The sequence below is a fragment of the Fukomys damarensis genome, unplaced genomic scaffold (genome assembly GCF_012274545.1).
Source record: "Fukomys damarensis isolate Sample0158 unplaced genomic scaffold, DMR_v1.0_HiC HiC_scaffold_17, whole genome shotgun sequence".
Classification (NCBI taxonomy): domain Eukaryota; kingdom Metazoa; phylum Chordata; class Mammalia; order Rodentia; family Bathyergidae; genus Fukomys; species Fukomys damarensis.
Genome location: NW_022900929.1, coordinates 7,631,335 through 7,653,323, shown reverse-complemented (window position 1 = coordinate 7,653,323; position 21,989 = coordinate 7,631,335). Strand labels below are relative to the sequence as shown.

Genomic DNA, 21,989 nt, shown 5'->3' with positions numbered 1-21,989 from the left:
GTTCCATCCATTTTGCTGTACATGACAGAATTTCATTTTTCTTTGTGGCTAATACTCCACTGTGTGTGTATGTTCCATATCTTCTTTTTTATGAAAAAAAATGCTCACTAGGGTTTACTAGATCAGCTTTATTTATTTTGCTTGTTTGTTTTTGGAACCGGGGATCGAACTTGGGACTTCGTGCTTGCAAAGCAGGTGGTGGAACCACTGAGCCAAATCCCCAGCCCTGATCAGCTTTAATATTTACTTTTTTACTATTATCGAGTTGGAAGAATAGTAGCAGCTCTTTTATTGAAGAGTGTCCTATGTTTTTTTGTTGTTGTTTCTTGTTGGGTTTTTTTTGGTACCGGGGATCAAACTCGGGTCCTTGCGCTTGCAAGGCAGGCCACTGAACCGCTGAGCTAAATCCCAGGCCCTGTCCTATGTTTTCCTTCAGCCATTTAGTTTATCAATAGAATTACTATTCATATGTTGGAAAACCAAGTCTATACCCACACTTATTTTTTCCTCTGAGTCCAGGTAGCTTTAAAAGTGAAGGCAGAAAGTAAACACTCCAAATGTGTGTTTCAATTCACATTTCCTTGCAAATGGCTTGAAAAACCACACTTTTACATTTACATTGCTCTTTCATCAGCAGATTTCTAAGAGCTTTAAAATATATATTAATACTTACTGTACCATAGCTTCTTAATCTGCTCATCCACTGAGGAACACCTAGGTTGGTTCTGTATCTTATCTGTTGGGACCAGAGGCACAATAAACGTGAGCATGAGGGATCTCTTTGGGATACTGATTTCCTTTGGGTGTATACCTGAAGTGGGAGAGATGAATCAGAGGGTGGGTGCGTCCACTTGAAATGTCCACCACTACCTCTCAGTGAATGATGAAATGTTTTTGACAGTTCAAGGGATTTTAAAAACTACCTTACATTTTTAAAATAAGTGATATACATTTATTAAGGCTTACCGTTTTCTCAGGAAAATGTTAAGAGAATAGGTAGAATTCTACAACAGAACTGCAAATTACATCCTAATCAATTTCTTGGCTGGCTTTAATAGTCAACCTCTGAGAAAAATTCTCTTGTTGTGACCATATTATTATAAAATAGGATTATTCAGGTAAGTAGAATCAGCTGGAGAACACATAAGAGAACAGAATATTTTTACCTGCTTGAGACATACATTTAGAAGGCCCTAACATTTGCTGAGTGCCAGATACTACTGTAAACAACTCAATGCATTATTGAATGCACTTTTTGTCATTATTCATGGCTTTATTTTTATTTTTTTCCCACAGCACTAGCATCATCATCATATAATTTACTGCATGTTTCTCTGTGTACTCACCTTCCCTACCTCCCTCCCTCACTGGGCAAGGATTTTTTGTATGTTTGCTTACTGCTATCTCCACTATTTCTAGAATAATATATATTCATAGTAGCAACTCTCTCTTTCTCTCTCTCTCTACATATGAGCAATTTATATATTAAGATATACTATAGTCTATATTTATATACATTGTATATTTGTCTATTACATTAAATGTATAAATTATGTTATTTAAATGAATAAACGATCTCGCAAGGCTGATACTATGTACCCCACTTGACAGACGAGGACAAGTCAAGGAAGTAACAAAGAAAAATGTGAAGATGGTGGTGGTTGGTGCCCCTTCTCATCTATCCTTTCATCCATTCAATGAATGCATTTAAGCTCACAATATTACCCATATACCACACTCCCTCCAATGTATACACCACATCCACCTAAAAAAATGGAATAATTATTATTTTTATCAGTACATTGTAAAAGGTTCCTGAAGCACCAGTGTTAGGCAACAGTTCTTTTTCTTTTGTTCAAAGTAGATTACCAGAGGCTCATAATATTTTTATAATTTGTAATTAATTTTGACTAAACAAATGCATATATCCCAAATTCAAAAGGTACCAAGGATTATATGGTGAAAAGCAGCCATCACACATCTATCCTCCATTCTTAAAGGTGCCTGCCCATTGGAGTCACCTAGGGAGTCTTAACAATGACTGAAACCTGTGTCTAACCTCTAGAGATTGTAATTTAATGGATTTAGGTGTGTAGCTGAATTTTGGAGTTTTTAGGAAGTCCCCAGGAGGGCCATTACTTTGAGCAAAGGTAGTGCAACAAGGACCAAATGTACTCTCTTGTCCCAAACAATGGTGAAACAGACAAAATATGCAAACTACTTTTTTACAGTGCTGGACATCAAGAAAGGACAGACATTTCTGAGGGATAGAAGCCCTAGCTCACCGCCTGAGGGATATGTAGGCCCAGGACACAGGGAAGGGGATTGAGCAGAGCTCAGCACTCAGAGCTGGGGACAAACAGTACCCCACAGGCTACAAGAGGAGAGAGCTCTCAGGAATAAAAGCTCCAAAGATCACAAGGGGCTGCTCCTGGGAGTTCTGCTGAGGCTTTATCTGCACATCAGTGTGAGAAAACCAGCTGAGGCCAAAGGAGAAATGTACTGGGAAGGACAACAGGAGATAGGACCTGTCCAGTGATCACACAGGGAATGGGAATAGTGTCTGTTCCAGCCAGTTGGACTGGAAAACTATGATTTACACAGCAGTTGGTGGAAGATGAAAATAATAATATATAGACTTGTGAGACACTGCTAAAACATTATTTAGGAGAAATTTACAGTTGTTATGGCCCTCTTTTAGAAATCAAGCAATATTTCAAGTCATGATCTCGTTCTCCATCTCTAGAAACTAGAGGGAAAAAGAGCAGTTGAGATCCAAAGTGGAAAAAAGGAAGTAATAAATATTAGAGGAGAGAGCAATGGAATAGGAAAACAACAGAGAAAAAATAATGGCTTCAAATGTGGAAAAGATTAATAAGACTGACAATCATCTAGCCAAACTGATCAAGAAAAAAAGAGAAGTGCAAATTGCCATTATCAGGAATGAAAAGGGTTATATCACTAGATTCTATATCAATTAAAAGGAAAGATAAAAGGATATTATTCTGTAATATGAACACATACTTACTTATAATTTCAACAATTTAAGTGAAATGCATAAGTTTCTTGAAGACACAGAGTACCAAATATCATTCAAGAAGAAATGAATAATCAAATAGCTATTAATCTGTAGTTGAAAAGCTGTCTAAAAAGGAAACCCCAGGCCCAGAAAGCCTCACTGGTGAGTTGTACCAAACACTTAAGAAAGAAGTAACTCACCCGCCCACACTTGACTAGAAAATGGAAGAGAACACTTTTAAACCAATTCTGTGAATAGACAAACATTGCCTTAATATTGAAACTCAAGAAACATATGGGAAATTATAGTCTAATGCCCTTTATGAGTACACATGGAAAAATTCTAGCAGAATTCTAGGAAATTGAGTTAAAAAACAAAAAGGGGTAACATATCATGGCTAAGTACAGTTTAGCTCAGGCATGCAAGGTTAGTTTACCATTTGAAGTTCAATCAGTATAATTTCTTTTAAAAATTCATTTGATCATCTTAGTGGACACAGAAAAAGCATTTTTGAAAATCCAACATCCACTTCTGATTTAAAACTCCTAGCAAGCTAGAAATAGAAGGGAAACTTTGCAGTCTGATAAAAGGCCCTATAAAACAGAGAAAGTCAATGTTATACCCAATGGGAAAGACTGTTTTCTGTGTTTTACCACAGGTGTGTATCTATGTGAAATGTTAAGCATTACATTCTGGAAAATCATTGTAATATTTTATTTGTTTTCCTTATTCTTTCATTATGAAATTCAGTATTTGTTTTTTTATTTTGTTTTGTTGTTGTTATTGTTGTTGTTGTTTGGTACCAGGGATCGAACTTGGGTCCTTGCTCTTGCGAGGCAGGGGGCAGAACCACTGAGCCAAACCCCCGGCCCCCGACATTCAGTGTTTGGTTTGTCCTTCCTTATTCAAGACTAAAAAAATATTTTCTCCTCATATTATCTTATCATAGCTAATTCAGTGATCTATAGGTCACAGCTATTTCTATGTACCACAAAAATGTGCTAATAAAAAATAAAATAATCTGTTACTCAGATACAATAATATATTTGGCTAATATATTGCTGGCCTTTAAAAAAATGGCAGCAGTTCAAATTGTCCAATGCCAAAATAATTTTTGCTTTTAAAGTTACCCACATTCTTTGGTTCATAGACTATGCTGCAAGGGGAAGGCCTTCTATGAAGACAATGTACTGATTTTTCTGGGGTTCTAAATGTCCTCATGGCCATTTATGTTTCCTTCATAGTTTTTCTCTAATTTTCGGTCTTGAGTCAACATAGATCTCAGAAGTGTCCATTATCCAAACTATCCATATTGTCATGATTATGGTTTCTATCTGGATGTCCCCCCAAAAGTGATTGGATTATGGGCTGGTATAGGTAAATGTGATATTAGGAGGTGGGATCTGCTAGCAGCCTAGTTGGAAGAGGTGCATCAGTGGGGGCGTAGCCCGGAAGGGTGTATCTCCCTTCCCACTTCCTCCCTTCATCTCTCTCTGCTTCCTGGGTGCTGTGACGTGAGCATCTTTCCTCTGCTCAGGCCATTCCTTCTACCATGCTGCTGCCCATGCAAGCTCTGAAACTTCTAAAATGCGAGCCAAAACAAACCTCTCTCCTTTAAGTTGCAGGTGTTGGGTATTGTGTCCCAGAGACAAGGAAGGTAACTAATACAGTCTTGTACTCTATATGTTTGTTTGGTTTGGTAGTGAACAATGAGTCTGTTTTTTTTTTTAACATCAAGTCTTTTTATGAACGATATTTCAAACTTTTTGCCAGCATTTTGTCAAATGTCAAATCGATGCAGCTCAGATCAATTGAGTATTTTGTTTTGTCTTCATTAGCTGATGAAGTAAATCAGTAAGAAGATTCACTGCTGTCCTACTTAGTAAATTCATTCACTCATTTTTTTCATAGCATTAAATCCCATACTCCTGTGGCCTTATTCACCTCAGTGTCCTTCATTCTGTAGGGTCTCAGGGGTTGCCCTCACCCTCCCCAGTTGGGTTGGCTTGCATTTGTGCACCTGAGATCCTATCTGAGGAGTCACTCTGCAACAGAATTAATGGACATTTTGAATGTTACCTTTCCCGGAAGTGGTCTCCTCTTGGCTGAAAAAAAGAGATTTACCGCATAGTGAATTATCCTTAAGGTCCCTCTGGCTCTGAGAACTTGACTTTGTAGTGAGCTCACGCATGTCACTCTGTCACCTAGGGAAAGTGTGGAGAGTTTGATCCAGAAGCATTCTTATGCCCGCTCGCCCATCCGTACCTATGGAGGAGAAGAGGACGTGCTGGGGGAAGAGAGCCAGACAACCTCAAATCGAGGTAAGGCACCCAAAGGAGAATGAAGATATGTTTGTTCCTCAGGATGCGTGTTGCCACTAAAAGACATCCGGCCTTTTCAGGTGACAGCCCCCAAAGCTGAGCTTCACACATTTCATTATTTGACCTGAGTTATAAGTGATTTTGCTGCCTGAAGTTTTGGTTTTCTAGTAAAAGAGCATTGAGCCTTTAAGACAGAGCTCAGGAGTTATTTGTCTTAATTTACTACGAAAGAACTGTTGCTCTGCACAGGGGTGGGGGGGCAATTCTGTAATCTTTGTGGCCCTCAACTTTATAATCTGAAAATCAGGGAATGTGTCTCTTTCACCAAATTAGGACTGTCTTCTTTAAGATCAAAGACCAAAGTGGAAAACACTTTTAAAATAGGATTGTGCTAGTGAAGGGCTTCATATAGAAGCAGTGACCCCAAGAAACCAAGCAGTTTCTTTGCCACAAGGCCTCAAGGAGCAGCCCCTGCACCTAGCACAGAAGTCCAGGGAAGAGGCCAGAGGCACCCCATGCTGGCAATTGCAATGTTCCTATAGCAAGAGAACTTCTGTCATTGTTTTATGTGCAGAATATGGAATAATGTCATCAGTGAAAGCATAGGATCCAAGTTCAGTGTCAACTCTTTTTGCTGACATGGAGGAAAATTTAGTCTTACAGATTCTCACCATGGCTTTGGCAAGCAAGTAGCTTTGTTGAGACTTCCCTGCCTAGACTTCTCTGTGTCCTTGATGATAGTCATCATTACTAGTGTAGGATAGAATCTTAGACTTGTTTTGGTTTGTACTTCTCTTGTGGCTAAAGATGCTGACCATTTTTTCATGTATTTGTTGGCCATCTGTGCTTCTTCTTCTGAGACATGACTATTTATTTCATTGGCCTATTTTTCAATTGGGGCATTTATTTTGCGGGGTCTAATTTTTTTTTAGTTCTTTATATGTTCTAGATATTAGTCCTCTACCAAAAGAAAAACTGGCAAAGAACCTTTTCAATTCTGTAAGTTGTCTCTTCACTCTGTTAATTATTTCCTTTGCTGTGCAGAAGCCTTTTAATTTATTGTCATTCCGTTTGTTGATTCTGGGTGTTCTTTCTTGGGCTATTGTAGTTCTGTTCAGGAAGTCTTTGCCTATGTTTATATCTTCAAGTGTTTTCCCTATTTTACTTTAAATATACCAACAAAAAGAAAAGCTAGACTTTCTTACGGAGATGCTGCAGGGGGGAGAAGAAATTTCAGATGTCTGGAGTTCCTTTTAAGGGAATCAGGTCACTGCCTGTAGGAAAGGTGTCAGTGTCTGGACCACAGGCATCAAGTGAGTTAAATCTTTTTCCATTTAGCAAATTCTTCCATCCATGCAGAGTGTAAATGTCATCTTCCTATCTAGAAAGGTAGATTTGCCCTCTGACAAATCTCATGTGTGTTTGTCTTTTTCAATTGCAGACCTGTTAAAATATTTTTTCAAAATAAAGAGAGCTTGTCTTGTCTTTGATGTGTAGACTAAAATAGCATTTCGGGTCTAACAGGCACTCTTCCTTACAGGGTCAGCCTTTACCACATCTGACAACTTGTCGCTCAGCTCCTGGGTATCATCTTCTTCCAGTTTTCCTGGATTTCAGCACCCACAATCCCTCACCGCTCTTGGCACCAGCACAGCATCCATAGCGACACCCATTCCACACCCCATACAGGGTTCTCTGCCACCCTACAGCCGCCTGGGAATGCCACTGACCCCATCCGCCATTGCCACCTCCATGCAGGGGAGTGGCCCTACCTTCCCTTCCTTCCACATGCCGAGGTACCATCACTATTTCCAGCAAGGGCCCTATGCTGCCATCCAAGGACTGCGCCATTCCTCCGCCGTGATGACACCGTTTGTATGACTCTTTCAGAGGTGGAGCATTTGGATCCAGAATGTGCAAGTGGGTATGGAAGTGGAGGACAGGGTTGGGTGGGCAGTAGGTGCAGTGTTGAAGCAGGTACCCTCTAGGAAATATGGGACTTTTCAAGAGGAGAGCTAGGCTCACGATAGGATCCACTGCTACAGGAATGCACTGTGGACCAGGATTCATCTGTAGTTGGGAGATAACTAGCTCTTGGGTTCAGTAGAGAATCACTATAAGGTTCTTACCCAACCTAAGTCTTGCAAGTAATAGCATATCAATTTACCCAGAAAGCTTACTCCTACAAGACAGACAAATCTTAAAGTACATTCATTCTAGTGGCTAAAAATGCAGTGTTATTGCAATAATGTATACAGTCGATGTGTATAGTTTTCTTTCTGTTTTCCACAGGTTAAAAGAATCTTCAGAGAGGCAATACTGACCGTATGACTAACTTCAGTCCATTTCTACCTATGGGAAATGAGAGCCCATAGAGAAATATTTGTAGAGCTGTAGCTTAAGCATGTTTCATTTCCTTTACATTAGTTCCCTGGGGAAGGAGCTGAGATCATTCTGATGCATCCTGTTGTGTGGATGAAGATGTGGTGTTGCCTTCACCAAGCTCTTCTTGCAATACTGATGGACCAACACTCAACCAGCTTGGTGTTCAATCTTGTCTTTCCTTCCTACCCCTCTTCCTTGCAGCTACTTGCCAGTGAGATAGGAAAAACCTTCCAAATGCAATGCTGAAGCAAAGGTTGTGTGTGTTCCAGTGCAGAATTGAGGTTTGCGTTCTGCTGACCCATCCACTGAGAGTACTGCACAGCCTCCACATGCCAAGTGCAGGGTTTGCTTTCTCTCATAGCTGCAACAGAAAGATAGCTGTCTTTTTCCAAAGGAATTTCTCTGCCATGAAAGCCAAAGGCCCCTCCAGGTGTCCTTCAGTTTTGGGAGACTTTATGGATGTAAAGGTGCACTGGCCTAAATTCTCATTTTTGATAAATCTGCTTTGTTGCTGCTGCCACTGACCAAGGGATCTGAGAATGACCATTTCAGTGCTTGGATAGCCACAACTTAATGTATGCTCATGAGCAGCTGTGGACTGTGTAGCTATTTCATTCTGTTTTATTTTTTACTGTGTTACATTTAGTGATTCCTCTACCATTTTTCTAAGTCCCTAATATGAAATTGCATGTTAACTCACTGACTCCCTGGCTGACATGTTGGCAGTTCTTATAAGTAAATTAAAGCTTAATCCACTTTATTTTCAACTCGTGATATCTTCTTAAGCCTTCCTTTAATGCATGTAATCGTAGTCAATTATATTTTAGCTCTCTATGGTTCTATATAACCTGTATGTTTGGTTTTTGTGGGTTTTTTTTTTAGCAACATGTATTTTAGCATTTATAATCAGGGTAACACATTTGGTCATTTGCAACAATTAATTTCCCTAATAAGAGACTGAATGAAGTTAATAATCTTTCAGCTTTGGACATAATGCTTCCCAGCCACCGACCACAATCTATGTTCTTAGCAAATTTCCCCAAAACACTAATTTAATTTTTGTATGTCATTTCCATCCTATGCCTTTCTTACTGCAAAAATATTGAATCTGTTAAAAGAGATGGGAGATATTACTACTGACAGTAGGAGTATATCTGGGGGTAAATGCAATATACTTATCACAGCAGGCTTCCGTGGGATTTTATTTGGTTGTGTTAATGTCAGCCTTTTCCGTATCAACCGCCTTTACCGGGCTTGTCCAGCCTGTGAGACAGGGCGTCACAGCACACCCTGACCACGTGGTGCTGTTTTCAGATTTTGCACTTGCTCTCCTCCACTGCAAGTTTACTTACAAAGAAGCGTGGATGCGTTAGCCAAGCATTTCAAAGTCCTGTGCCAAACACTGTAGGCTCATGGGGTAGCTTCTTCGTGTTATACAGTATCCGTGAGTAGTTTGTTTTCAAAGTGTAGATGTGCATTTCTTTAAAAAGGCACTTATGGGCAAGGTTTAAAATAAATTCCCATCCAGCTAGGATAGGGGTTTCATAGTTAAAGGTTGGATTGTTGCCATCATGCCTTTGCGTTCAGCACTGCTGCTTAAGGCAGGAGTAACGAAAGACACTACTTTACATGATGCTTTCCAATACCCTGATAAATTCCTCATCTCCTAGAGTCTACTAAAGTGAATCTGTCTGGATTTTCTGTTCAAAGAGAAGGAAAGGGTCATTTCAATCCTATTTTCACAGCTCTCTCCATCCATGTTTACAGGTATTTTGTTAAACACGGTTTTGTACCAGATTTCCTGATTATATCACTTTGTCATGCTTGTTAAGCAACTGATAATTACACTTCTTGGAGGAGAAAGCAAATTATACTCTTGGGAAAATCAGACCTGAAATTCTGAATTAAATCTGTATTTTCATTCTAGACATCACCTGAGCCAGAGAGAAGAAGCACAAGGGAAATAGAGCTGAACTGAACCGCAGTCACTGTAGCCATGGAGTTGGAAGGTCCACCCACTGGCCCTTCTGAGCTATGGCGGTTTTCGGTTCTGATTAACCTCTCAGGTGGGAGGTTAGTGTGTGGAATTCCAAAGTCTGTTCTATCAAAAGTGACTGCTAGAACTAGATAGTGGGAAAGCCGACTGAATAATAACAACCATGACATATGATATATTTGCAATAAACTCAGGGTTTCCCTCTACGTTTATAACAGTATCAAAAAGTACTGCTGATGTGCAGAACTGTCACAGACTGCAGGACCTGCCAGACCCACTTCACTGAACTTTAAGGCATTAATTCAGAGCTAATTAGGTTCTGCATTTGTGATTTATTATTAGACATTTATCAATACTTCTAAGTTCAATGATTCTTTTTAATTATTTAGTAAATCTCCTCCTCCTCCTTTGCCAACCCTTAGCAGCACATAAGTAAATATACTTAACTTGCATCTAACATACCACAAAAGATTAGGCGATGCAGTCTAGACTTATGACTTAGTGTTGCTGGCTTATCTGAGTTTAGAGCAAAGGTATAATGCCTGTAAGCCATCACTCCAATAGGTGGACACAGAGTATGTGGTACTAAGAAGCCTTCTGATAATGATCCTTTATCTTGCCGAGGTCCTTTGTAGGAGCTCCATATTTCAAGATCCGCCTCCTTCCACCTTAATTCCCATCTCTGTCATTTTGTTTCTGCAGCCCCTGCCCCAAACAAAAAGAAAAACATCCAAGAAATAGTCTCAGATGTGAAGCATCATCATCACATCCTGCTTACGGATCTCAGAGAGAGCTGTTAGGATATTGACCCCATTTCCATGCCACACATGAGCTTTTTAGCCGAATTATCTTGAGCAAAAGCACCTTCAAAGTGTGTGGAATGACTATCACCCCATTAAAATCATAGAGGTAGCCGGGTGTGGCAGTGCAGGGCTACAGTTCTTGCTCTCTGTTTGAGTCCAGCCTGGGCAGCTGAGCAACTCAAGATGCTTTTTCTCAAAATATAAAAAGGGCTGAGGAGCGAGGATGTAGTTGAGTGGCACAGCGCCTGCCTGGCAAGTGTGAGGCCCTGAGTTCAATTCCCGGCACCCCCCACCCCACCAAAAAGACTGGGGATTCACTCACTGTGAAGGCCTCAATGCCCAGTACTGAAAAAGAAAAATACAAAGACAGGCTTAGCAGTAACTCAAGTAAATAAAGCTGCAAATAATCAGTTCTGTGATGTACAGGATAATATATTGCAAGAAAACTATTTTTATTCCATCCTCCAATGACTAAATAAGGAAATTATTTTCATTGTTAAGTGGGCAGGGGATTGATAATCATTAAAACAAAACAATTCTATGCCCCAAATCTAGACAAAGCACTAGAGAGATTTTCAGCGTACTCCTCTAGAGAACTGTGCCTGAAAGGAAGATAGGTTTTATATAAATTTTTATGTTGCTTTAGAATGATAGGAGTTTTTGTAAGCCAGCAAAGGAAAGGCTAAAAACTCTTAAAACTTCAGAAAATCATAAAACTCTCTCTTCACTTACTACTCTATGCCAGCTATAAACTATTCCAACACTTATCTTTCTTTAGCATGCTTAAATTATTCATTTATAAATATTTGATGGACACATAATCCACAAGTATTTTGCAGTCCTTTTTCTCTGTCTGTCCCTCAAAAAATTTTAATCCCCACCCTTTTATAAATATAGTACCTGGGAATAGGAGAATTTAAATTTTTTGTGAAATAATACATCTGGACAAAAGTACAATGTATTGTATTTTACTTCTGGTACATTCACATAATGTATTTAGGTTTTTTTTATTTTCAGAAACATAAAAAAGTTCTTTTATTTCTGGAAGGATGAAATCAGATGTAGCCTCTTTAGTAGACTGTCACAGTTTGTTTGTTTGCTGTGTCTTCATTTGCTTAACAGATTGCGTGAGAACAGTCACCAAAATGAAGTGTGCGTCAGGGGTGGGGGGCCGGGCATGGGAAATGTTTTATGGGGAAAAAAAGTTATAAGCCTAATACTATGAAGTAACATCTAATGAAGTTCTTTTTAAGTGCAATATATTTATTTCTGCTAGAAATGTATTATCAACCTTATGTAATATTTGAAGCATTACATGTTATTTGTAAACAGCTTAAAATTATATATTACTCCAAATTGTACAGCAGTACAAAATGTGTGGAACTTAGTGTTTTTCTTTTTCATTAAAAATGGTGTGGTTTTGATATAAACACACATGACACCTTTCATTATCTTACATATTTATGATTTTGGGGACCATTGAGGGCTTGCAGCAGACCATTCCCAGGCCAGACACAATGCTGTGGCTTTGACTTGAAGATCACTTGAAAGCCAGTTATACAGGGCCCTGCCACCCTGGCCACCCCATCCTCCTTCACCCAGCCCCTTTTGTTCCTGGAGAGCCTTCTGAGGCTAGGGATGTCTCACTGAACATCCTGCAGTCCAGCAAGCGGAAGAGCTCCAGCCTCTCCTCCTATCCCCAGCCTCTCCTTCCGGCCCCAGCTCTCGGGTGTGCTGTAATGACAACACAGAGCAGGCCCTCCCGAAATAACATTAGCCAAATTCAAATTTTAAATCTTCCTTCCCTATGACAGTCCGCCAAAGTATTCGACATCACTGTACCTTCCACTTAACAAAATCTGCTCTGTTACCCTGAAATTTTTGGAGTGCTAAACACCAACACTTAAAAAAAATAAATCATCTATTTGGAAGAATTCCAAGCTTACAGAAAAGTCACATGAATACTATAAAGAAACTCTCCATGTGTTACATAGATTCATCAATGACTGACTTTTTGCCCTATTCACTTTATCGAAACACACAGTCACACACCCAGGCACAGATGTATAATTGTGTGTGAATCGTCTTTCCAAACCACCAGAGAGTGAGGTGAACATATGACTCATTATCCTTAAATAATTAAAGGGTATTTTTAACAACAAGAAGATTCCTTTTAAAAAAAGCCATAAATAGTGTTAGTGACTTCAGGAAACTTAACACCGATCCACTCCTGTGCTCTATATTTCAATGTTGTTAAATGACCCAGTAGTGTCTTCTGTTGCAGATTTTTTTCCTTCAGTACATATCTACCTCGTAATCACACACTGCACTCCTTACCATGTTTCTTTAGTCTCCTTCCATCCGGTATATCTCCTCAGCCTTTTACGACAAAAGGATTCCTAGTTTTCAATGGATTATAATTTATTATTATTGTTATTAACTATTTTGATGCTCAAATTGATCCAGATTTGATCAGTGACAGCCCCTTCACACTGGCTTACTTGTCTTTTTGACATGCACTTATTTAGTTATTTAGTACTTTCTCAGTTTGCAGCATAATGAGATAGTCTGGGCTCTGTGTCTCTCTCTCTCTCTCTCTCTATTTCTCTCTCGTTTCTCTTTCTTTCTTGTGTTTTTCACAACCTTGAAATCAGTCACTCTGCAAGGAGCCCATACTCTGTTTAGTGGGGAAGGGTGCTAGAGTCCAAGATGTGGGTGCCAGTTGGGCCCACAGGCTATGCTTGTCTCTAGGCCCTTTTAGCCATCAGAACCGGAAATCCATCTGTGATATACGCACACACACACACAGTGCCAGGGCAGTTCTCGCTCCACTCCATTCTGTCTCTGTATCTGTATCCTCCGGCAAGCACCTGGCTCCCAGTAACATCAGTACATTTATCTACTTAACGCTATCAAACTAATTTCATACTGTTTCACCCATTCAACTACAATGAACAAATCTTCTGAAAAGACACCCAGATTTCTTTGAGGTTGCTTCCTTGTTCCTTAACTTAGAGCATGCAGTCAGAGATACGTTCAACAGTTACTTGGGTCAGTTCTATCTTATTCCTTAGTGGCTCTGTGACCTGTTTGCAGTCTATCAGTGTGCGAGTTTGCTGGCTGTTTAATGGAGTTTTCTTCCCATTCTTATTGATTTAAGAAATACATAAAAAATAATGTACTCCCGGGCCAGGGGCTTAGCTCAGTGGTTCCCGCTGCCTGCCTTGCAAGCTCAAGGACCTGAGTTCGATCCCTCATACCAAAAACAAACAAACAAACAAACAAATAACATACTCCCAACAACAAGCACATAAAATTAGTAAGTAACAATAGCAAGTTTGTAGAATACAAGGTCAATATTTTAAAAAGTCAACTGCTCTTCTATATCCCAGCAATGGACAATTGAAATTTGAAGAAAAAAATCATTTATATCAGCACAAAAAAGAGAAAACCTTAGATACAAATAAATGAAATGTGTATAATCTCATTTCCTCATAAAAGATGAGGAAAACTACAAGATGCTGAAGAAATCAAAGAAGATCTAAATACATGGAGAGATATTCCATGTTCCATAGTAGGAATATTGTCAAGGTATCAGTTCTTCCTAAGTTGATCTATAGCTGGAACACAGTCCCAGCAAGTTATTTGGTGGCTATAAATAAATTTATTCTAAAATTTATGTGTAAAACCAAAAGACCCAGAATAGCCAAGTCAATCTAAAGAACAGTCACAGGAACTGAACCCAACAAATTTACTACAGAGCTATGGAGACAAAGACCTTGTGAGATCAGTGACAGAACAGGAAAATAAATCAATGCAGTAGAACAGAGGGCCCAGAAACAGACCCACATGAATATAATTAACTGATCTTTGACAAAAGAGCAAAGGCAACTCAGTGAAAAAACAGTAATCTTTTCAACAAATGGAACCAGAACAACAGAATATCCATGGGTGAGATAACCCTAGACCCAAAAAAGTCTACATCTTCAGCAAAAATTAACTAAAAATGCTTCATAGATAAGGTCTAAATGTCAAGTGCAAAACTACAAAACTGCTGCAAAATAACATAAAAGGAAATCTAAGTGGCTTCCTAAAACTCGACAATAAGAAATCAAAAGCAAAAGATCTATCTGAGAAGACCCTCACCTAAGATGACGTAGATGGAAAATAGCAACAGAAAGGATTCTCCACATCCTGGGGTTAGGGGACTGTAAATTAAAACAACACGAGTTACCACTACACATCTGTTTGAATGGCTAAAGTCCAAACCACTAGCACTGTGAAGGCAAACCGCGATGGGAACTCTCAATGCTGGTGGGAGTGCAGATGGTAGTTTTGCCATTGTTCAGACATGTTCATCTCTGTTATAGCCATTTTAAAAGGCAGCTTTCTAGTGTCTTGCAAAAGTAATGTACCACTATGATATGATTCAGCAACTGCTCATAGGTATTTATCCAAATGAGTTGAAATTTTATGTCACACAAAAATCTTCACATGAATGTTTATATCAGTTTTATTTATAAGTGTCAAAATTTGGGAGCAAGCAAGATAAGCCTCAGCAGGGAAATGGGTAAAAAGTCTGTTATGCCCATCATCCATACTATGAATTATTACTCAGTGATAAAAATGTCCTTTTAAATGTCCAGGCCTGGGGGGAAGGGCTCAGTGGTACAGTACTTGCCCAGCATACACAAGGCCCTGGGTTAGAGCCCCAGCATACAAACACACACACACACACACACACACACACACACACTCAATGGAGGAAACTTCAATGCGTATTCTAACCAAAAAGCCAATCTGAATGGACAGTATACTGTATGATTCCATCTATACGACTGGAAAAAGTGAAACTACTGAATATAGAAACATCATGGTTTCCTTCCAAGGGGAAAGTATTAATGGATAGAGCACAGGGGATTTTTAGGGCAGTGGAACAATTCCTAAATGATATTGTAATGGAGGCAATATAAAATTATGTTTGTCAAGATACAGAACTGTGCAACTCAAAGAATGAACTGTACTGTAAACTGCGGTCTTGAATGAACAAGAATGCATAATATCATTAAGTGTTGCAAATGTACTACACTGATACAAGATGTCAAGGACAGGGGAAACTGAAAAGATTGGGAGTGGAGAAGATATGGCCACTGCATTTCTGAACAACTTTTCTGTAAATCTAAAAATGCTCTGAAAAATTAATTTTATTAATAAAACAGCAACAACAACAAAATATCCCTTCACACCCACTAGGATAGCCATAATCTCTCTCTCTTTTTTTGGGGGGGGGCTTGTGCTTTTGAGGCAGGCAACTGCACCACTGAGCTAAATCCCTGGCCCTAGGATAGCCATAATCTCAATGACAGACAATAACAAGTATTGACAAGATAGTGGAAACATTAGACCACCACTCCATACTTCCTATTCCCATATAGCCACTTTGGAAAATATCGGACAGTTTAGTAAAAAAGACAAACAGAGAGTGACCCAGAAATTCCATTTCTAGATGGGCACTGAGGAAAAAAGAAAATGCATGTTGAAACAAAAACTTGTATATGAATGTTCACTGCAGCAAAATTTGTGATAGATAAAATGGGGAAAAAATCCCAATCCCCATCCACTAATGAATGGATAACTACAATGTGGTAAATCAGTACAATGTAATAAGTAAAATATACAGACGGGTGGACCTAGAAAACATTAACAAGAAAGAAGGCAGTCACAAAGGACCATTTATTCAAAATGTCCATCATAGGAATAGCCACAGAAAAAGAAAACAGATTAGTGTTCACCAGGGCCCAGAAGAAGGGGGAAATGAGGATAACCATTAATGGGTATGATGCTTATTTTAGGAATAGTGGAAATCTGAACTAAGATGATGATGGCTGCAACAATTATGAATATATTAAAAATCACAAATCACACACTTTAAGGGGTGGATTTTATGGTGCATGAACTATATGCCATGAAAGCTGTTATTTAAAATATGAGATGCTCAACAAAAATCCTATACTACACAGTAAATCTTTTATTTTAATTCTATAGGACTCAGTGTCAACTTTGAAGATTTCCAAGGGGTAAATCTTGTGTATTTGAAAAGTAGACTGTCTAGAATCTTCTCTTTGGCTCATTTTTTTTTTTTTTGTAAAAAGAAGGTATTTCTGCCTCTTTCATAGCTTTGCATAGGACATGGTCCTCAATTTATATTAGTTTATTTTTATCTCCTCTTTACTTTCCTTTAGGAAAATGATCATAGCTGGTTCTTTTGACTGTTTAGAATATAAGAAATTATATAAGTAACTCCTCCTTCTCCATTTGGAGCCTTGACAGGTGATGATTGCTACCTTTCCTAAAACATTACACTCTACGCGTATCACCTTCTTGGAGATATTAAATGGTCAGAGACCTATGTTGTAAATGATGTAGCCTGATTTGAATCTTGTCTGCGCTTGTAACTAAGACAGTCTCCTAACCCTTTAAGCAAATATTTAGAATTTCAAAACAATAATGTAATGTCAGCCTGTTTTGTGTTGCTATGACAAAATACCCGAGGCTGGGAAGCTTCAAAGTGAAGCGGTCTATTTGGCTCTTGACTCATGGTGTCTGGAGAGTCCGAGCAGCATGGCGGGCACCTGGTGAGGACTCTGTCTGCATCACAACATGGTAGAGCCCCCTAACCTGATCATCTCCCACCAGGCCCCACCTCTTAGAGGTTATAGCACTTCAACACTGCCACGCTGGGGACCAAGCTTCCTGCACGTGAACCTTTTAGGGACAAACCATAGCATCTGCATTGCCTTTTCCGAGCCCAGGTACATGGTCTTACTTAGGAAATAGAAAAGTTGTGTAAGTCAACATTTTTTTTTCTGCTAATGTATTATAAATTGCCACTGGTAAGTATCCTCTTTTTAACAGATTATAGCAAAGAAGAGGATGGCATGTTAAAGTTCTATGTTTATCCTTTGGGGACAGTTCAGTATCGATGAGGAAGCAGGATTCTGCTGCCCCAGACAAAGGTCTGGCAGGCTTGATGTAAACACCGATTACTTATTTAAGGATGTTTCTCCCTCCTCCTTATATTTCAGGGGCCACTCAAGCTGTTAGTAGATTGATGAGAAGTAAAGAAGTACATTCTCCAAAGCATACTGAACCCAAGTATTAGAGAACCCAAGCTAGTGATATTTCTAATAATTCTATATTAATCAGTCAAATCTTAAAACAATGTAAAATATTATGTTATATAACACATAATATACAGATGGTATTTTTACATTTTGTCTGCCCATAAAATATTCTAAAATATTTTCTTTAGTATATTAGACATTTTTGCTTGTTAATGATAGTAATTCTTATGTTAATTACTTGCAATAATTAGAAAAGAATCTCAATATGATATAGTTTGTATATAGTATTATTTCGGCTTCATGAGAAAATGTATTTTGGGGGTGTGGTGCATGTAAAATGTATGTAGCTATGTATTTATACAGTGGCTATCATTTACCAGTGGTCACTGTGCTACCCTTCTGTTCAAATGTGTGTAGATGTAAAAAGCAATTGTTCAGTCTCATTCACATGAGGACAAAGGATTTCTCCTAAAGAATTCATAGACCATATTCCTCCCTTTGAATGAAGCATGCCTTTAGATGGTGTTTAAGGCCAAAAGGTTTCCTGTTTCATCTGAAATAGGCCTGGGGAACTATGCCAATCAGAGTTTGGATGTCTTATAGGGCCAAAGTTTTGTGGGGTTTTTTTTAAAGCAGGAAATAGCCAATTTACAGACACAGGAAGTAGTCTGGAACTCATAGAAATCCCAACTGATTATCACAGATAACCTTGTCTCCCATGGTCCAAATGGCAGTGCCATACAAAATGTCACAGTGAGGTGCATCTACCTTTAACCTTGCTCTAGGAGTTATTGTGCAGTGCTTTTCTACCATTCCTTCTGAGAAGCACTTGCATCCAACAAGAATATTAATGCCTCTATAAAGCAATTTAGTAGAGCAAATTTACTATTTAAAATGAATTAATCCAAGATATATAATGGTTTTAGATTGAGGAAGGTGTTTAATTAAATATACATATACATATACATACTCCTTTTTTAAGTAGGGGGAAATTGTTCAAGAGTTTGAAAGGATCTTAGCCAAATTATCATTATTTTCAGATGACATAATCCTCTATGTAGAAGACTCAGAAAATCCACCAAAAGACTTGGAATTAATAACCAAATTCATTCATGTAGCAGGATACAAAATCAACACACAAAAATCAATAGTGTTCCTGTACACTAATAATGAACCCACTGAGAAAGAAATTAGGAAAATACATCATTCACAATAACACCAAGAAAAGCTAAAAGTACTTAAGAATTAATCTAACTAAAGAAGAGAAATGAGAATCACAGTACCATTCTGAAAAAGGCAATCAAAGAGGACATCAGAAAATGGAAAGATATCACCTTTTCCTGGATAAGCAGAACCAATATAGTCAAAATGGCCATACTTCCAAAATGGATTTACAGATTTAATGCAATCCCAATCAAAATACCAAGAGCCCTCTTCACAGAACTGGAGAAAACAAACCCAAATTCATATCGAACCAAGAGAGATCCTGAATAGCAAATGCAATCCTGGGTAACAAGAGCAAAGCAGGAGGCATCACAATCCCAGACTCGAAGTTATATTACAAAGATACTATGATAAAAACAGCATGGTATTAGCACAAAAACAGACACGTGCATCAGTGCAAGAGAATGGAGGAGACACAAGAACATTTAACTATTTGATCTTTGATAAAGGGGGCAAAAACATACACTGGAGGAAAGATAGTCTTTTTTTAAAAAATGGTATTGAGAAAATGGGCTATGTGCATACACAAAATTGAATCTAGAGCCGTATCTCTCACCATGTACTGCTAAAATCAAATGGATCAAAGAAGTAAATGTTAGAAACAACCTACTGGAAGATAAAACAGGTAAAACTCTTGAAGTCACAGGCATAAGTAAGGATTTTCTAAACAGAACCCAGTTCTCAGGAAATAGTACAGAGAATCAATACATGGGAGCATATCAAAATAAAAAGCTTTTGCACAGCAAAAAGAAAGAACCAGTAGAGTGAAAAGACAGGCTGAAGAAAGGGACAATTTTTCTGCTGGCTTTTCCTCAGACAAAGGACTAAGATCTAGAATATGTAAAGAACTCAAAAAATTAGACCACCCCAAATGAAAAACCCAATCAAGCAATAGACAAGTAAAGGGAACAGGCGTTTCACTGAAGAACACATGGTCTATAAATATATGAAGAAATGATGGACATCACTGGTCATGAGAGAAATGTGAATCAAAATAACATCAAGATTCCATCTTATCCCAGAAAGAATGGCCTTCATCAAGAAACCAAATAATAACAAATGCCAGCAAGGCTGTAGGGGGAAAGGAAACCTTCCACATTGTTGGTGAGTATGTCAATTAGTGCAACCACTATGGAAGTCAGTACGTAGATTCCTCAAAAAACTCAAACTAGAAATTGCATTTGACCCAGCTATTCCTCTTCTAGGTATTTTCCCAAAATAGTTAAAGACATCCTATCACATGACCCATGCATACCCGTGTTTATAGCAGCACAACGCATAACAGCTAAATATGTGAAGCAACCTCCATCAACAGATGAACAAAGAAAATGTTATATTTACACACAGTGGAGTACTCCTCTGTCATAAACATACATTTGAGTCACTTGAAGGAAAATGGATGGATGTCCCTTGAGACCACAATGTTAAAAGAAATAAACCAGACACACAAGCTTAAATATTGCATGGTCTCGTATGACAAACCCAAATTGTAAATGAAAAGCAAAGTAAGAGACAATCGGAAGTAGGGAGATAGATTTTTCTCAGAGGGGAACGGGATTAAAAGATGGAAGAGGAGAAAAGAGGAAAAGGGGATGAGAAAAGGGAATTAAGATGTGTACGCGTACCAATTCCACACAAGAAATGTAAACATTATACACTGCAGATGTGTTTGACTAATACAAATAAAGTAAAATAAGACACCAATTTGAAATTGCCTAGAAAATGCATAGCCTTCAAGAAGCACATATCACCAGATGTGGTGGCACACACCTGTAGTCCCAGCACTCAGGAGGTGGATCAACTCAAGTTCAAGGCCAGCCTGGGCTGCACAGTGAGTTCAAGGCCAGCCTGAACTTCATTGCAAGATCCTGTCTCAGGAAAAAAAAAAAAAAAAAAAAAAAAAAAAAAAAAAAAAAAAAAAAAAAAAAGAAGGACAAATCTATGGTTATTACTATTTTTTGGACACAGAAATAGAGATACATAACTAAGCAAAAATATTTGTTTCATCTTCAAATCTGTAGCTAATGTCTTTCAGAAGTATACTTGAAAAGAATAATATTATTAAAATTGCTCTAAAAGATTTGAAAAGTGGTTCAGTTATAGTTAACATAATTGTGCAGTCCTAAGAATTTTGCTGTCACCTTTGGTAAAAACTGATCCCGACACTACATAGGCTGATGACAGTTCTAACTCCTTGCACTGCAAAAACGTGGAGGGGGGACCCTGTGAAACAAGAAATTGTGAAACGCACAAGTAAACCCTATCTACTGAGCAGATTATCAATGAAAATATAATTCGTATTTTAAATGATCAAATTATAAAGGGAAAAGTTATAACATTTTCAAAATGGTGTTCACTGAATTACCTTTGTCTCTCTTGATCCATACAACCAGGCTAGATACAGATTTAATTTAATTTATACCTGTGTGTTGAAATCTTATAGTCAGATTATCTGAACCAGTAAAAATAAAATCATTATTATATGGGAAACTAAATATTCGCCATGACAAATATCTTATTTTGATAATTGCAGTTTATTTACTGATACTGGAGATTGAATCCAGGGTTCACACTGAGCTCCATCCAAGCCCTTTTTAAATTTTTTTTATTTTGACATGGGCAGAGTCTTGCGAAGTCTCTTTGTCCAGGCTGAGCTCAGATTGTAATGCTCCTGCCTCAGCCTTCTAGGGTGCTGGGATTACAGATGTGTGGCACATCTGACTCAATCTGATTGTTCTTATATGACCTTACGTCTGGAAATTCTCTGCATTTCACAGGTAGTAAACTGATTTATTTCAAGAACAGTAAATAATTTATTACAAAAAAGAGTTTTTTCTTTTAAAAATGAATTTCAGGGTCCAGTCCATATGCTGCTCCCCCTTGTGTTGAAGCAAAAAATCCCAACAACGCCTCTTTTAGATGACAAAAAATAATAAATGTAAAGATTGCCTGGTTTTAAAATTCTGATTTACTGGTCTTTGCTGCCATCTGCTGGTTAGGTGGTTTAATTGCATTTTTGTACTGGGGAGGGGGCGCGCGGGAGGCGGTGCGCGGGAGGCCGTTGGGACCTCCTGCCCCGTAACGGCTGCCGTAACGGCGGCGCGCGAGCGGACCCGC

General features: G+C 38.5%; 2 protein-coding genes across 2 annotated transcripts in view; both read left to right on the top strand.

Moving 5' to 3' along the window:
* Tbx20 (T-box transcription factor 20) overlaps positions 1-7,654 on the top strand; it is a 48,831-nt gene extending 41,177 nt beyond the window's left edge. Inside the window, exons 6-8 of the mRNA XM_033765332.1 lie at positions 5,228-5,340; positions 6,881-7,264; positions 7,633-7,654. Coding sequence (XP_033621223.1) covers positions 5,228-5,340; positions 6,881-7,221 — 454 coding nt within the window. The 3' untranslated portion in view covers positions 7,222-7,264; positions 7,633-7,654. The remainder of the gene's footprint in view (positions 1-5,227; positions 5,341-6,880; positions 7,265-7,632) is intronic.
* A 9,530-nt stretch (positions 7,655-17,184) lies between these two features.
* The window catches only part of LOC104860368 (probable C-mannosyltransferase DPY19L2), a 78,020-nt gene continuing 73,215 nt past the window's right edge, over positions 17,185-21,989 (top strand). Inside the window, exon 1 of the mRNA XM_010621500.1 lies at positions 17,185-17,336. Coding sequence (XP_010619802.1) covers positions 17,185-17,336 — 152 coding nt within the window. The remainder of the gene's footprint in view (positions 17,337-21,989) is intronic.